Genomic DNA, 17209 nt, shown 5'->3' on the forward strand with positions numbered 1-17209 from the left:
GACTTACCTTCTTCTTGTCTCTCATGGAGCCCTTGCCTCGCACCATGATCTTGCAGCCTGTTTCAGCTTCCAGCTGTTTGGCAGTGAGCCCACGAGGCCCAAGGATTCTTCCCACAAAGTTGAACTGTACAGAGAGGAGGTACAAGACTTAATTCATGACTGCACATCTGCATGTCAAACACGTAATATACACTTCCACATCACACAGCCCTCAGTGTGGCAACAGCTCAGCATCCTCCCTATGTTGTGTAATAAGAAAACACCTGCTACAGGCTTTAGGAAGAAAGATGTTCCTTCAGCTGAATAATGCTTCTGTCAGCACATGCTCATGTTTGTACTTGGCAAAGCACTGGATATATAAACATCAGCAAGACTGTAGCAGGGCATCCACCACTTGTAATGATGGACACTTTTTTTTAACTGTATTTCATACATTTAGAGTAATATCAAAAAGCACAGGTTTCTCTTTAAACACATCTTCATTTATAAAAGCATCCACTAATGGGTCTCACATAGGAAAATGGTAATGTAAACTAAAGCTTGGTAATATCATTGTAATAAAGATATAATCTCCTTTTATTGTGTGAGGGACATCTAGTACTCAAATACCCTTTGGAATGTACCATTTGCCAGCAGCCACAACTCCACCCCATTCCCACCCTGAAGGTGAAAAAGAAGGGGTGAAAAAAAAAAAACACCATTCACTCTCACACATTTGTTTTAATACAATGTCAGTACATGTATTATATTCATGTACCAACGTTTTTAACATTTATTTTAAAATGAAATAAGACTATAATTGTAACAATATTTTGTTGATGCTGATATTATTAGTGATGTATGATGATATCATAATTATACCAGTATCGGCAGATAATTGCTTTTATAAAGATACATTTTTATGCTTTAATTTTTTGCCAATATTTCAAATCAATAACTGCTGACAGTATTTTATGCCAGAAAAATTCAGGGTGACACAAAAAAAAAAAAAATAGACAGATGAACATATAAATAAAAAGTTGGCTCTGATTCCTCCCCCTCTGACAATGTGGAGAAGCACATACTTACATTGTTATAGGTCTACTTGTATTTATTTGTGCTTAATGTTAACATACATAAAGCTGTGACCAGTGTCTGTAAGGAACTGTTAGCTAAATAAATGGCTAACAATTTTCTCAGGAGCCACATTTTATTTTGTTTGCACACAGTTGGAACAGTTGAAAATGTTATGCAAATAAGTGCTACGTTTGTCAATAATGTTTATCCAGAGAATCTTCTGTATTTTGTAAATGTGTATAATCGGCATTGGCAAATACATACATATACAATATTAGCGTCAGCCCAGAATCCTCATATCAGTGCATCCCTAGATGTCACATTGTTTTTCTCATTTTCCTTAATAGCCAGAACATTTTTGTTTTGAAAATATATGGAAAAAAACACCTTAAGTATTTAAGAATTTATTTCAGGCTAATGGGTAAAGACATTGTATGGTGATTTAAAATAGATTAGCACTGGGATCAGGGAATTATACTCTGTATCAGTTATAATATAATTTACTGAGAGGGCTGTCTTTATTTGGGAATCAATAGATGGCCACCCCCCAGGTTTTTATTAATATAATTTTACTTTTGTTCAAAAGCAAAAAGAATTGATGAATGAATTGATTAAAAACTGTTAACAATGCCAAATACCACATAGATTCCGGCTAGGCTCCGGAGCCATCGTGACCCTGAACTGGATAAGCAGTTACAAACAATGAATGAAACACCACAAATATAAAGTACACCAAGACTGTATTTAAAGCAAATTATTGTGAATGTGTTTCTCCTAACCCTAATATACACAACCCAGAAATAATATTCTATTTTCCACTCTGTCATAAATGATGCGCTAACACAACATCTCTCCTGTTAAACACGCTCAGTTGGCAACATTTCTCTCATGTCTGTGAGAGATTGACATCGGGGCATGACCACAGAGAGAGAGAGCATTCATTTCACACCTAACTCTTTCGCACCTCTCTCTAAATGACATGAAATTGATATTTGTGATAAGCAACATGTTCTCTTCACAGATTGTGGAAAAGATTGCTCATTTTTCATTTCAGTATGAAGAGTCATACTGAAATGAAAAATGATCAATCTTTTCCACAATTTGCCTTTCAACTACTTATGCACTTACTCTGTAAGTTAATGAGGAACACATTTTAATTCAAATGAACCATTTGACTTTTAGTAAATTTACAGTTCCTAGTTCTCTTATGAATGTAAAAAAGCAGTAATCAGTTTTACGCAGAATTACAAATGTGGCAAGATCTAAAGGAAAAGAAAAGGCACACAGCTAATGTAAAATCGTTGAGGCACAGTAGAGAGAACAGAGAAAGACTATGAAAAATTAGCACATGTGCATTCACACAGGCACATCATTACAGAGTAAAAAAGAAAGGATCAAAGATGGTGCCAAGAATGGATGCACACTCAAGGGCCTCTCGAGAAAATATAGTCTAAAATCGTATACCTCACACACAAGGCATCAGTCTTCACACTTAAGTCATTTGAGGTTCAAGAGGATTTCTACTTTTTTTGCACTTTGTTTTTATTGAAGCTCTTTACAGTTGTGAAATGGCACATTAATGTAAGAAGAAAACATTTTTAACTTCACATCTTTCCAAGTTCCATGTCATTTGTACCATTTATATTGCTCTGTACATAATAAAGCATTCACACAAATTGAAAGAAGCATTTCTGAATTGTGTCAAAAAAATAATGAAAAAACAAGTTAAAAGGTTCTCTCACAATTACAATAACAAAAATATGTTGAGTAACCTCATTTCTTTGTGTGAAAGAGCTCACTCTAGTCTTTGGCACACACTTGACAAAGGCTTACAAATGACCTAGCAGGAAAAAAGGACACATCACTGTGACAGTAAACAGAATTAAGAGTGTTGATTGACACGCTAACCGCTGTTTCCTGGGAGCAAACAGCAGGGCTCAGAGCAGGGATTTGTACAAGGGAATATAGAGGGTTTGAGTGATCACTTCGGTCACCTAAGTTAAAGCAGTTATTTGTGCCCTGGCGTGATTTAGTGGGCTGCATCTCCAGCAGTGTCAGGGCCGGGAATAATACATTGTGTTTTTTGGCGTTGCAGACTAGCGGCTAGGCCACTGTCCGAGTGTTTAACCTTATCTGTCACGAGGGCTGAGTGATAAGCCAAGCAGCTGCCTCTCTCTCTCAGGGTCACAATGCATTCTCTTCCTTTTAAAGCCCATCTCCTCTCTACGGCTGATCACAGCTGCTGTGGCCACGGAGCCCCTCTGTGCTGTATATTTAGAGCTGAGCTCATCACACTACTGTGCACTCATGGCAAAGGGCCTGTTGTTTTGTTGTTCAGTGTTTTGTGCAAATTTAATTGCACTGGTATAACTACTATTATAATAATTTACAATGTACAATGCAAGTGTGTGTATTTATGCGCATACATCACTATGAATTATATAGTTGACATAAAATCAAAATATCTTAGCAAAAACAAAAAATCTAACGTTTTTCTCTATTTGAAAATACTAGGTGCCCTTTGCATTGAGTGACAATTTCACAATGAATGGATCAATACAAATGGGATAAAATTATTTAGATTAAAAACTTTTTACATTACACTACATTCAAATTAAAAATCTGTTTTCCTTCTCGAAAAATGTTGCTATTTCATGAAATATGACCATTCCATTATAAAGACCATTTTCGAGGGCTTCAAGCATGGCTGAATCCCAAACAAACAAACATGCTCAGAGAATATTAATGAAAAGCAAATAACGATACACATAATTGAATTCTTCACATCAGGACCTTTTTTCTCCCTTGCGCTGTTTACCAGTTTTGCAAAAATTCATCTGAATTCTGCTTTCAATTAACAACAACAAAGCTTTGAACAAATCTCATTACCGCCCAACAGAGAGAAAAAGCGAATGGGGAGAGAGAGTGAGTGAGAGAGAGAGAGAGAGAGAGAGAGAGACAGACAGACAGAGAGATGGACAGAGAGAGAGACGGACAGACAGACAGAGAGAGGGAGAGGCAGGGTCCAGCAGTCTCAAAATCACTTGCAATGATTTTATCACAAAGTGAGAGAAAGAATGCAAGCCGAATGAAAAAATAATCAGAGGCTGAATGTAAACACTTCTCATCTCTGCTGCTTGCATCTCTCTCTTGCTCTTTTTTCCTTCAAAGCTCTCATTTGTTTTCATTTCCATGGAGGGCAGGTGCTGGAGAGGCAGTAATAACTTTCTAGATGGTTCTTTCTTAATTAGCTGGACCAGAGAGGACACAGGAGCCAGAGTTTATACGTGCCACCCTCTCCAGCCTGGGCATGTGACCCTGCCGCTGCAGAGGTATTGTGGGAAGCCTGACAGATTTTTGTGGGATTATCAGAATCCTGATTGTGTTTCAGGAAGAAAAAGTCACACTCAAAACAAGCACAGTGATTAACGATCCCTTAGGCACTGAGGATTTGTATTTCTTCATTTGATCTACAACAGGACTGGGCCAAAAAGAGACAGAGAGAGACAGATAAAAATAAAAATATAAATGGGGTTATTTTTTAAAAGAAAAAAAAATGCAGCTATGTGGCCCCCTTAGGAGAGTCTGATGTGTTGTTCCTACAAATGTGTTACTTTACAAAGTTTGTGACCTCAATAACTCAATAACAATGTGATGTTCCATGTAAGCTGTCAAACAGTACTTTGCTTAATATACTAGATACCAGAAACAAATCCTGAGGAATCCTCAACACACAATTCATTTATTCATTCAAGATAGCTATATTTCCAGTTATAGATATGAGTATTTTTATATCCCTCTGACAGGAGATGATTCTCAGGAGTTACCCCGCCCTCAATATCACTTTTGTATCAACACTTACCAAGAACTGACACTGAGGACCACTCATATACAGGCTAATTTTAAAAATTGTGAGATGAAAAACAAATTTAAAATATTTGTCACGAACTTCCTAAAATTGCATAATCTGCAATAGAAAAGCATTCTGTTGTCCCTTCATTATTTTCTGAGGGACAGAAAAGTCCAGAAAAAGATTACAGTGAAGTAGAATGCTTAGCTAAAGACATATAATGGAGTTTCTATCTGCAACACTAATTGCTGACAAGACTACAAGCACTGTCACACAATAATGAAAGAGCAACAAGAGGCTGCAAGTGTATGTTTTAAGCAATATTTACAATGGTAATTCTTTTTCCTTTGATTATTGCTGTACTAGCAGGAATAAATTAATTGGATCAATCAGCTCCAGGCCAATACAGATCTTCTGAATAAAGAGTCTGGTGGGAGATAATTAAAGAACTTTTAAAACAATACCAGTCCCTAAGTTACAACTTCAACTATTCACTCAAAGATTTTCAACACTGGATTTCATTCAAGCTAAGTTGCAATTTTTCATGAAGTTTTGGGACACAGGCTGTATATGGATATTTTTCAGTTGATTCCAATAGAATTTGTTTTTATTAAAAAAAAAAAGAATCCAATAATCAGTTGTAGACTGAACCGAATTTACATTTAGAAAGAGCTAAAAATCTCTACAATAATGATCCAGCTCCCATATCTGCAGGCAGCCTCCTCCGCAAAGCCTGTCAATGCAGCATCATTTGTTTCACGCATCCACACCCAAAATTCATCCGACAGAAGACATCTGAAGTAGCCTGTATTTCTAATTATTGCTTTAAGGGTTTTAAGCAGCTTATAGATGCAAAGATTTCAAAACACTTTCAAGTGGATTAGGCGTCAAACTCTGTCCTGCAATAACACTAAAAAAGTCACACCATTTGTTTGGATTTTACAAACAGTGGATTAAATAAATGTCCACTAACCTACTGCAGTGTATATCCAGCCAGAAATACCGGAGAGCACTTTAAATAAAGCATGAATGACATACCAGCCTTCTGTGACTTTTTTTAATTCAACTAATGTTTTCATATGGCATTCCACATTAACCTCCTTTCCCTTACAATACATTAGAGATCCAAAGGATATCTACATTGGCGTTCTGTTACGCTCCTAGTGATTCTTGAAGAGAAGGAACACACAGAAGCACAATCTTTCTCATGTGTGTAAATGTTCATAGGATTGGTAATGAAGTGCCACTTACGTCTGGATATTCTTTTACAGGCACGTAGAGTTTCTCCTGGAGCTGAGCAATTGGCCCCACGGCGTCTGGCAGCTCCGATGTCCTTTTGTCCGTGCTGCCGTTCAGTGTGTCATTGTACATGTCCTTCCGTACCCGGCCGATCTCTGCCAAACAGAGCCATAAAAAAGCCAATTACGCAAAGGCACTGAGGAGAAATGGACTTGTAGGAGCAAAAAGGCAGAGAGTGAATTCACAAGAGATTTCAAGACAAAGTCAGAGCTTAAGGTAAAAGATCAAACTGGGCTTAATCTCCATGAGGGTTATGTAGGTCAACTCACAGAGTGCTTACTTAAGGCAGGAAACAAACGAACCACAGTGTATATAAAAGCCTAATTTTAAGACCTGTTCAAATACAACTGGAAGTTAGACCAATATTCAGTGCCACTGCCAAACAGTTTTTCAGACCTTCAAAATACAGGAAATCATTATTCCTTTTTTAGTACAATTTTCCTTAATCCTGCACAAACCAGTACAAATTATACACAACAAATACATGATAACTACTTTGCATCTATCAGTACCACGAAATGTTATTCTTGCTAATTATGACTGTTACTTTTGATAAGAGCTGCTTGTGAATTCAAACAACTCCCTCAAGGCAAGTGAACCAAACCAGTCATGCAAATGCAAACCATCATAAGTATTTGCAAAAGTCAATCAGACATCAACCCTCTGAGTGCTCTCTACTGAAATACATGCAGTTCACCCGAGACCAGCTCCAAAGACAAAGATCATTATTTAACAAAAGCTCTTAGACAAAAGAAACTCTATATTAGAATGGATTTGCTATGATGTACAATAAGGTTTGGAATGACTACATCAAAGTGCAGGCCAGACTACCCGATTAATGTAATCTTAATGTAACCCTGAGTCCAGTCAGTCATAGCCAGAGGGGGTCCCAGCGGATTCTCCCAGATGAAGTACATCTGAGGCCTGAGCAAACTTACAGCAACATGATCTGCTACGAGACATTACACTACCCTCTTCCTTCAGACCCCTTTGCCTCCACAGGGACAGTCAGAAGAGGCTAGACAGTGTAAGTTTCCACAGTCTCTTAACGTTAGCCAAAAAACCCAGGCAAGTGTTCATACACATAAATCAGCACATGTGCAAACTGTGCATTAAATAGGCATGATACAAGTGTGACATCCACTTTCACCGTCAGGCAGACACCTGGACAAAATGCTGGATTAGATATCAGAGACAGAACCTAATCTTGTTCTTTAACCAATGTAGCCTGAAATATCACAAAAACATGGATTTGAGAGAATGAGTTGCTAGCTACATGTTTTAATTAACAGTAGCTTGATAAAAAAGTGTCTTAATCAGTTCATTTCCATTTTTGTTTAACCCTCTGGGGTCGAAGAACATGCCGGCGCATCAAATACGACCATACGCGATATTTCTATTAATATCTTAGCAATAGCACAGCGCAGAAATACAGTTTAGACACTCTCTGAATGTGCAGAAATTACCCGATGTATGCGATACTGTACATCCCGAGTTACTAAACTATGAATGAGCTGGAGACACGCCTCCTCTGCCTCTCGTCGTGTCTAAATGGTGGATTCATTTGTTTTTAAGACTCTGATAAATCTATTTCAATCACCAAACAAATCATCCACATAAGTAAAAGGGATGTTTTCACAAGAGATAAAGATTTTCTAAAAAAAATCGGATTTAAGATTTTCAGGGTTAGAGACAGATTATCTTTTCATAAAATGCTCTAGGTCACATGGGCCTCTCTTAATGAGAGAGCTGAGATTGTTCTGAACATTTTGATATAAAACATGTGGGCAATATATTATAATACAAGTACTATAAAGGTGAATTTCAGAAAATTGAGAATATGTCCTTAGACCCCAAAAGGTTAATGGGTAATCATAGACTCAACACGACTATCATTTACAGGGTAGACATTTCACCTTGATTGTTCCAAAAGCACTTTATGATGTGAAATCCTGAATTTACCAACCCTGGGGCATGGTATTGCAGCCCCATAAACAGTGAATCGTTAAAAAGGTGAAAATTTTAAATGACAATTTCACTGGTTATTCCAGAAATCCAGCTTTATGGTGTTTTCTAACAGCAGATGTTTAAAGATTCGGTTGAACTATAAAAAAGGTTTCCTCTTATGTGTAGTATTAAAAGTGACAGTCACGATGTAATCAAAAATGACTTTTTATTTAAAAAAAAAAACACTAATGTGTTTATGAACTCTGTAAATGAGTAAAAAACAAACTGTCTCAGTATGTCTCTCTCTGCTCTTGGCAGAGGCATCTACAGTTTAGACAATGGAAAGAACTTCAAACATTAAAAAGCACAAACCTGATGAGAATATACTCTGCTCTTGCGCCACAGGTGGGTAATATTGACATTTTTGCTGATCCTGATCACTTAAGGTGGAAATGTCTCGTAAGTCTACAGACAGCTAACTGCATTACCAAAAGTGCTACAAAACTAACCAACTTGGGTTACTGGGGTAATTCAAACAGTGAATAAAAATTAACAGACAAGTTAAACTTCAGCGACGTACAAACAGCTGTAATTTCCCCCCTCAAAACACACCGTTCCAAAGACACAGAGCTTCTAAACGTAAACAACTAGAGAGAACTGCATTTCCTCACGATCGTAGACATCCCTTACAATGTCTAATGTTAATGATGCAGCATTGCCACAGAATTCATTATTTATTGACTAAGGTAAAAGCAAAGCCAGACAGCAAAAATATGGCCTGTGTTGAGATTCATAAGCAACTGCAATTCAGTAAAATGTTCTTAAGGTGAAAACGCTATACATTGAGTGTAATAAAAATATAATTAGGAAGTGCAAAAGCATAACACAGTGGAAAGCATTACACAAGTTCTTCAGTTTATAGTACTGTCCAGAAGATTTCTGCAGAGGATAATTATGTACATTTTTAGAAGGCGATCAAGCCTCCTCTCAAAGGTTTATATTTAGTGTTGCTCAACTAAAAATTCCAACAGCCTCAATGTTCCAAACTAAGTAGCTTTTAGCAACCTGCTTGACTAATGTACGGAAGCACACATACATTCCAACACAACACCCCCCACACAAACTACTGTCTGTGGCAGCATGAGAGGTGTAAAAGCCTTTGTCCTCAGCAGAATGAAGGTGAAATAATTGTCACCTCCACTTGAGCTGTCATTACCTCAACCTTCAGCAGCACTAAAAACAAACATTACAGACTGCTGGTCAGCACAGGAGAGCCATTACATACAGCCCTTCCTACTGCAGACCATCATTAGCGGGAGAGGGGGCGAGAGAGAGAGAGAGAGAGACTTCTCAATTACAGTTTGTGTTTGTTTACTGCCATCTGAGTCCACCAGCCCAATGCTCCACCATGATACAGTGGCTCTGGTATGCTATCATGTAATGTCTACATCATTAAGGCATAAGCCATAAGGCATAAATATCACCTCCACCATCCAGAGTGGCGTCCGGTGCCTCAAAAATATACACTTACTGACAAACGCTTCAATTATTCTAATCTTATAATGTAACATTGTAATCATATGTATAATGACATGTTGCCATGTTTTGCAACTTTATAGCAAAGATGTGCAGATACTAATGAGTGCATAAATACCTATTAAAATATTTATTTTGTTGTGATGTAGAGTACTCATAAGTCTTTGCATAATCAGCATTTTTTCATGTATTTTCTATTATAAACTGAAAATATACCTGACAAACATTTGACAAAACAAGCCGCTCATTTAAAAAGCCAACAATGATATGGCTTACACAGGATACAAAACTGGTAGTTCCAAAATTGGTAGGCCCTTCCACTTAAAGATGACGATTCATTACTATAGGTTGAAAAGGAAGTAGAGCTGCCAGGAAGCTGTTACTGAGAATGGAATAGGGAAAAATACCTAGTGTTCTTAGAAGAATGGACTGGACACCTCAAAACCCAGCTATTAAACAGTTGTTTTTAAGTTTTCTTGGATCATGAGAAGTAGAAAATGTCACTTTCTAAGACTGAACATTTAGAAATGTGGAAAAATCCTTTCTTCTCATTTACTTAAAAACTGAAACCAAGTCTCTCAAATAGAATGGATGCAATAAAAGCAAAAGGTGGAAACATTAAGTGCTGGAATTTGACATTTATTTCCTGACACAGAAGAATGAAAACCTTGATTGTTTTACATGATCAGACTGATATGACTGTTTTCATTAATAAAATAATTGAGGATTAGCTGAGCAGCTTCCAATACCTCTTTTTATGTTTTGATATGGTATGAGGAAATGCTGATATATTATGCATGTATAGTCCATGGAGGCCCCCATTATGATTCTTTTTGACCATGAAACTGCATAAATGAATTGCATTTTTCTCTATAAATTCAAAAGGATTGGTTTGATGAAAACTTGAAAGGGGGACTGAGACAAAGTCCAGACCTCTGCAGGAAAAAATATACCATATTTATTCTCTGTGGAAGTAGAATCTGAAATCTTGAAAATTCCATGATCAGTATCCAAATGAGTCAAAGTCAGAGATCTGAGCGCGCAGAGAACTGAGTATATTTTAATGGGAGATACAGGACAGATTCCACAGTGGTGTAGAGAAATATTTCCACTGTCAGATACAACTAACCACCATCATGACTGAAGGACTTTCTGGCTGAAGACAAAGAGGTCACTTAACTCTACAAATCCTGCACTAGGAGCTAATGCAGAAATTACACAGAGATAGAAAAAGAAAGAGAGAGAGAAACAACATTAGCATATACAGCAGATAGACATATGAAGAAAACGAATGACTCATGACACAGAGTGAAGTATTTCTCCTGCGACTACAAAGCTAATTATAAGTATGCCCTGAGTACCAGAGCTGGCGTTAAATTCTTGTCATATGGTTGCTCTGAAACTGTCACAAACTGTGATTTAAGAGTCAGTGGCACAGTGCTGCTGGACAAGCTCAGAGCCTGAATCTGCAAATATGAACACTTTTACAACAAGGAAGAGCCATCTTTGTCTCTATTACGCATTCCTCCGATACATTATCTGAGCTGTAATTTTAACAGGGGACATAGTTAAGAAATCACTTTCTGAGTGCGTTAGCACATTCATTTCGGGATGTGTAGCTCCTACCAGCCCACAAACTGTGAAATAAGACAATCTAGTCCAGTTTTTTTGTGATCTGCCTATGTCTGTAAACATGGAAACTTGCAATGAGTCATTCTGACTCTGTCCTGTTCCTTATGTAGATATCAGGCACTTCAGGGTTGTACCGCCTTCGCATCAGAGGATCTCCAATCACAGCACTGGGTTAAATGGAGCAAAATGGAAAAATAAATGTACTATTTAAAAATGATAAAAAAAAAAGAAAGGAGAAGGCAGGCAGCAAAGCAAAAATGACTAAAACCCAGCCTTTCTGTGCTTCGTGCTTCACTGTTGGGTGACTTGCCCTTGGTTTACACCGAGGTACAATCTAAACAGGGACTGAAACCAGTTTTTCTTAACAGTGCTCTTTATACAGGGTTAGAAAATTGTTATGTGGTTGATCCTTGTGCCATTTTGATCAAAGCATGTCACAGATGTTTCATTAAGACCCTGAATAGTGGTAACTGTTTTATCTTGTGGGTAAAGGGTATACATCCCCTTTAAAAACTGCTAAAACATATATAAAAATAAATAAAATAAAAAACACCCCAGCATGTATGAGGTGATTCCTTATAATGCCCATTATGGATTCTGCATTTAAATAGCACACAGAAATTATGGGTTCACGAAAAATGGATATAATATGTGCTAAAGAAAGGTAAATTGGAGGATGGAAAGGTTGCTAGAGGGATGAAAGAGCAGGCCTCAAACAGGGAAACCATCTGGGTACACTTGTACTGCCAAGAAAGTGCTCTCACTTAACTCTCACACTACTGGAGCTGACCCAGAACTCCACACCCAAGACAAGGCCAGAAAACATCATTGTTATTTATTTCTTAGTTCCACCAATGAACAACTTATCAGTTTACTTCATAACATGATAAAATGGACCTGTCTTTTGTCTAAAGCAAAACACATTGCTTTTCAGCCTTCTTGTTGTCTTTCAGGATCTCTGCCCTGTTCCTATCTTCCCACCACATTACCTAGCTGTGTTTTCTGTCAAGAAGATGTGCTTGCTGATAGCCAAGCTGTGCTCTTAGCATGAGACTGTGGCTCTGTGACCAGTATGAGATCACCATACGTGATGTGATTGGAAGAGGCAGCCATGGAGATAGAGCTATTATGATGTATGGGATTGTGGGTTGATGACAGGGTCTCCCTTTAGGCTGAGCAGCTCGAAGGAAAGACAAGTTTCAATGGTGAGCCTTACTTCAGCCTCCAGCAAGGTGGCATTTAGTGGGGGGAGATAAGTGCTGAGTATTTACAGAGACAAGCACTCACATCTGTGGAATGGGGTACAAAAAGACTAGTGCAATGATGTGATCAAAGAGACAAAAACGACACACTGGCTTATCAGCACAGCAATCTTATCAAACAGATCAGCCCTGAAAGGATAAGGATAACGCACTTTAACGACACAACAGACAAACTACAGGCTTGGAGGATGAGATCATAGCTGTAGCATCCTGGCCCTGGTTCACATATTTTGAACTGACACCTGCCACTGAAAGGAGACATTGTTTCTTTCTATGAGAACATTATAAAGACACCAACAAACAGTCTTATTTACCTGATGATATAATAACAATGGTGTAAGCCTGGTCTGACTCAGCTTATCTTCAAACCTCTACTGAGCTTTTATACCCTCATCCAACATCACCCTCTTGTATCAAGGTGTTATCAGGCCAGGGTCAACCGTGGTAGATAGAGACAGTTTTAGCCCTAGAACCCTCAGGAAAATCCAGGTCATTTGGAAATCAAAAACATGCCTCACAGTAGATGTTTTGTTTTCATTGCTGAAATTTCCTATATGGATACAGAGAACAGCCCAGTAACTTTTAACATTCCACAGTGAATGGACCAATAAGAACTACATTTTTACTACTACTTAAGTGTATTAAATTTAAGAAGATTTTCTCCTGTAAATGTACGATTTTGTAGATACAAACCTGTGATACGACAGTGACCATGTATTTACTGACATTTTCTCTGACTGCACCTCCTCCCTTTCGGAGGGAGGCTAATGGACTAGTGAGCCTTCCTCACTCCCTGCATTCTCCTGCATCTTCAGGCCTCTCTCTGTGTCACAGGACTTGGCTAAGAAGGTAATGGCTTAATGCAATTCAAATCAAAGAGCATTCGTGTCACATGTGCTCACAGATCAAAAGGTCAAAAATGTCTCACAGTGAATGAGATCTACACACACACACACATCAGAACAAACGTACTTAAATATGCACCAACACATTCCACATAAAATATCACTTATTTCTTTTCTGTTTAAACATGCCCTGGTTACTGAGCACTTGCCTTTTCCATTTGGGAGAGTCTTTACTGCAATCTTAATGATTGTTTCTTTAGTTTATGAAGTGAGAGTGAAGCCTGTTAGATGACCCCTTGGAAGGCCAGAAATTCGAGTCAACATCAGAGTAGATTTGGTGGCAAAAATGATAGTAATAGCAGTTATATGCCTGCATTTGGCAACTGAAAACTTGCTTTACACAAGATTTGCTACATTTAAGATTCTAAGGTATATATGTGATAATATTTTGCATGTTTACTGACACATTAATAAATGCATTGAGTAGGATATATTTAAAATATAGTACTATATAATACTATGTAGTATATTCATTCATTCATTCATTCATCATAATCATACCACTGCATCTAGTTTGACAAGGAGTGTCTTGAAAGAAACTGAGCATTTAAATGACCAATAAAATGTCTTCAACTGGATACATTGTGCTTCATGTCAAGGGCAAGTGTGTTCCTGTTTAAAAATCTGCTTCTTCCCTGCCTATTGAGTGGACAATCTTGTGACACTGGTGACACGCTCACTCGAGTCATCTGGAGAAGTGGACGAAGCCTGCTGACAGCAATGAAACACTGCCACAGTTCACTGGAATGAACACTTCCTACCCAAGTACAGTTTTCTCATGTCCCCCCAACTCACCCTCCTCATGAATTATGGTGTTTGTCACAAACTGTGTGTGCATGCTCATGGTGTTCATATAGTGTGTTCAGGTTAGAGGGGGCTGTGGCCCTGCTTAGGCAAAAGAACATGCCAGTACAATCAAAGGTTAAAACATCACAGACAAGCTCACTTTACACTTTGTTTATCAGAGGCCATTTAGAAATAGATTACAAGTGGTCCTGAAATAGACTGGAAGTGGTCCCTGGTCCAGTGACTGTAGAAGGAACTACTGCTTTGAGAAACAGCCAGACCCTTAGCATTCAAACTGTATCAGGTTGAGCCAGTCCAGTGCTTCATATATTAACTCACACTTTGGGGGTTGCCAAAGCAATAAACATTCATTTCCATGGTTTCAAGTGAGGTAGTTGAGTCTATTTTTTTAAAGTAATATGGGTGCATGCATAAGCACACCCAGTAACTGATCTAAAATTAGAGAAATCTCATAAGAGTCTAGGACAGTTCATGAACACTAATCTATGAGAAAAAAAAATCTGTTATGTGAGATTTACAGTGATACTAATATGTACTTTTACTATTTCCATTTGTAATAATGCACTGGATCCTTTCAGACATATCAACCATTCAAATATGACAATACCTCAAGTGTGCCAAAGCACAATGTGAGCCACTGAAGTCACTTCCTATGTGAAACTACTTTATTTAGATGTAAAAATAGAAACACTTGTTGCAGAAGAAGAAAAGGTTAACAATATAAGTGGCGTTTTCATACCGTTATATTTGAAAAGATCCAGGCAGCAGAAAGAGATCCTTGGCCAAGCAAAACCTTTACTTTTTTTCCCCCCTTTTACATCTTACTTATGTGTAATAATAAATAATTTCATGGGCAGACAATACTTGATGTAGAGTATTTGATTTTGAGAGTCTGAATTATATTAGCTACACAATAAACAAAACTAATTCAACAGAAAAACAGTATACAGTCTACATATTCTATTGTGTCTAAGAATATATTGAGCAGAGCAGAAATACTGTTCACAATTAATCTCATCAAGCAACCTCAATAAACACTGTCAATAATACTGCTTATAATTACCACTTGGCTCTAAAATCACTTCTGCTTGTCAAGAGGTCAGCAACTTGTGCTGAGCCAAATGTTAACAGAGGGGCCTTCTGGGTGTGCATGCAGTACAACCCCTCCATGCTATCTGAATTACACAGATAAGGCTGTCATTCCATGCACAGGTTCGACATGGCTCTGGATTCTGTCCCAGATATTTGGCTCCCCACTGGCTTAATTACTCAGATAATTCAATTGGCTGCATAAAAGCAGAATGTTTGTTCCGAAGAGAGAGCACAAAGACATGAACATGAAACACACAATATATGCACATGTGCTATTCTCACTGGGCCACCAAATATTAGCAATGACAAATGTAACATTTCTAAGAAAATACCATCCTCATTAAGCTTCTTCTTTAGTGACGCAACAGCCAATGATGATAAATCTTGTTCAACATGTACAACTGTGTGCTAAAATTCCTAATGCAAAAAAAGGTATTCTATATTTTCATCTAATTCTCATTGCATGAAAAGCTCATAATGTACATGGATTTTAAACAATTGTATAAGGCTGGTTGCATAAAAGGAAATTAACATCACAAAAACTCACAACCAAACTATCAAAAGTGCATTGTAAGATACAAAGCATTAAAAAGAGCACACAAAATCTCAGGTTGCCACTGGTTACAGTGCGAGAGTGTGAATGAAGAGCAGGTTTAAGAATGCTGTCCTTGCTGCTTGCTTATTTGCAGACCAAACTTTAAATTCAACTCCTAAAGACCTTTGTCTCATTTCATCCTCCAGTTCCCTCTGCTCAGTGTTGCAAGCAGACTAAAACTAGACTCCAATAGGGGAAGTGAAAACACAAGCTTAGTAAAGTTATTTGTGACACACGGCTTTATCTGAAGACTTCAGTATGGCACAATCTCTGAGTTGGTAAAATAGTCAAGAGACTGTGCATTTCAAGCAGCCTCTCTGAATAGACTCCATCCCTTCTGACCAATACTGAAGATATAAATCAGTCAAAGCGCCGCTCTCTTCAGGCGAGCACATACAGAGGTACTGTTTATGATACATTAACTTTAGCAATGGACTGAGAAGAAAATAAGCCATGGCCAGGAGCTATGTATGCTTAGCACGTGCAGGAAAAGGAAATGGACAGTTCTCCTCAGCATTCTGACTACAACTCTATAATCTGCATTCAGGCTAAACAATGTGACTAAAGCATTTAAAGAGTTCCTAGTTCTTTTAGAAACAGAATTTGATTTCCATATATTAGTAAGAAAAGTCAATCCTACGTAAACATCTGTGTGATACCGATATTTCAAGCCAAATACAAATCTGATATCAAAACCTCATCAAGCAAATGTGTATATGATTCTAATACCATTATAACTCCCTGTTAAAAATATTTAAAATATCCATGTTGAATGTATGAATATCTCAGTTGTCTATTCAAGTGATTATTTCTTTAGTGTGGTCATCTAACAAAATCACAGCTAACCAAGGCAGCCTCTTGGGCCTAAGAGGAAACTATCTGAAAAGTTACTCACTTTTCCACCCAACAGAGCTCCAGTTTGCTGTGGAGCTTTAAGGGTGATGTGAGGGGCCCAGGGCTCCACGCCCTTCGTCTGAACTCAACAGAGCCCCCTGGCGACAGATAGAGCGCATGCGCAGAACGTTAGAATCTAAACGCTCTCAAAACACCAACACCTCCCTCACACATTCTTCACATACTGCCATCGCATGGATCTCACTGTAGCCAGCATGGACATCATTAGTTCCACCCTAAGACATAATTTCATAGTGTAGTCATGCTGAAGTTGTGAATTCTACGAACCCTAACCTAGAAATATGAACCAGAAACGTACAATAAAGGCTATAGT

General features: G+C 37.9%; 1 protein-coding gene across 4 annotated transcripts in view; it reads right to left on the reverse strand.

The window, feature by feature from the left end:
* Nucleotides 1-17209, reverse strand: part of qki2 (QKI, KH domain containing, RNA binding 2) — a 37403-nt gene that overhangs the window by 19124 nt on the left and 1070 nt on the right. For all 4 annotated transcript variants that reach the window (XR_010801836.1, XM_066663469.1, XM_066663470.1 and 1 more), the window contains exons 2-3: nucleotides 6158-6300; nucleotides 8-124 (exon numbers count right to left, since the gene is read on the reverse strand). Coding sequence is in view for 3 of the 4 variants with exons in the window: in XM_066663469.1 (XP_066519566.1) it covers nucleotides 8-124; nucleotides 6158-6300 (260 nt within the window). In the remaining variant the exon portion in view is untranslated. The remainder of the gene's footprint in view (nucleotides 1-7; nucleotides 125-6157; nucleotides 6301-17209) is intronic.

The sequence above is a fragment of the Hoplias malabaricus genome, chromosome 3 (genome assembly GCF_029633855.1).
Source record: "Hoplias malabaricus isolate fHopMal1 chromosome 3, fHopMal1.hap1, whole genome shotgun sequence".
Taxonomy (NCBI): Eukaryota; Metazoa; Chordata; class Actinopteri; order Characiformes; family Erythrinidae; genus Hoplias; species Hoplias malabaricus.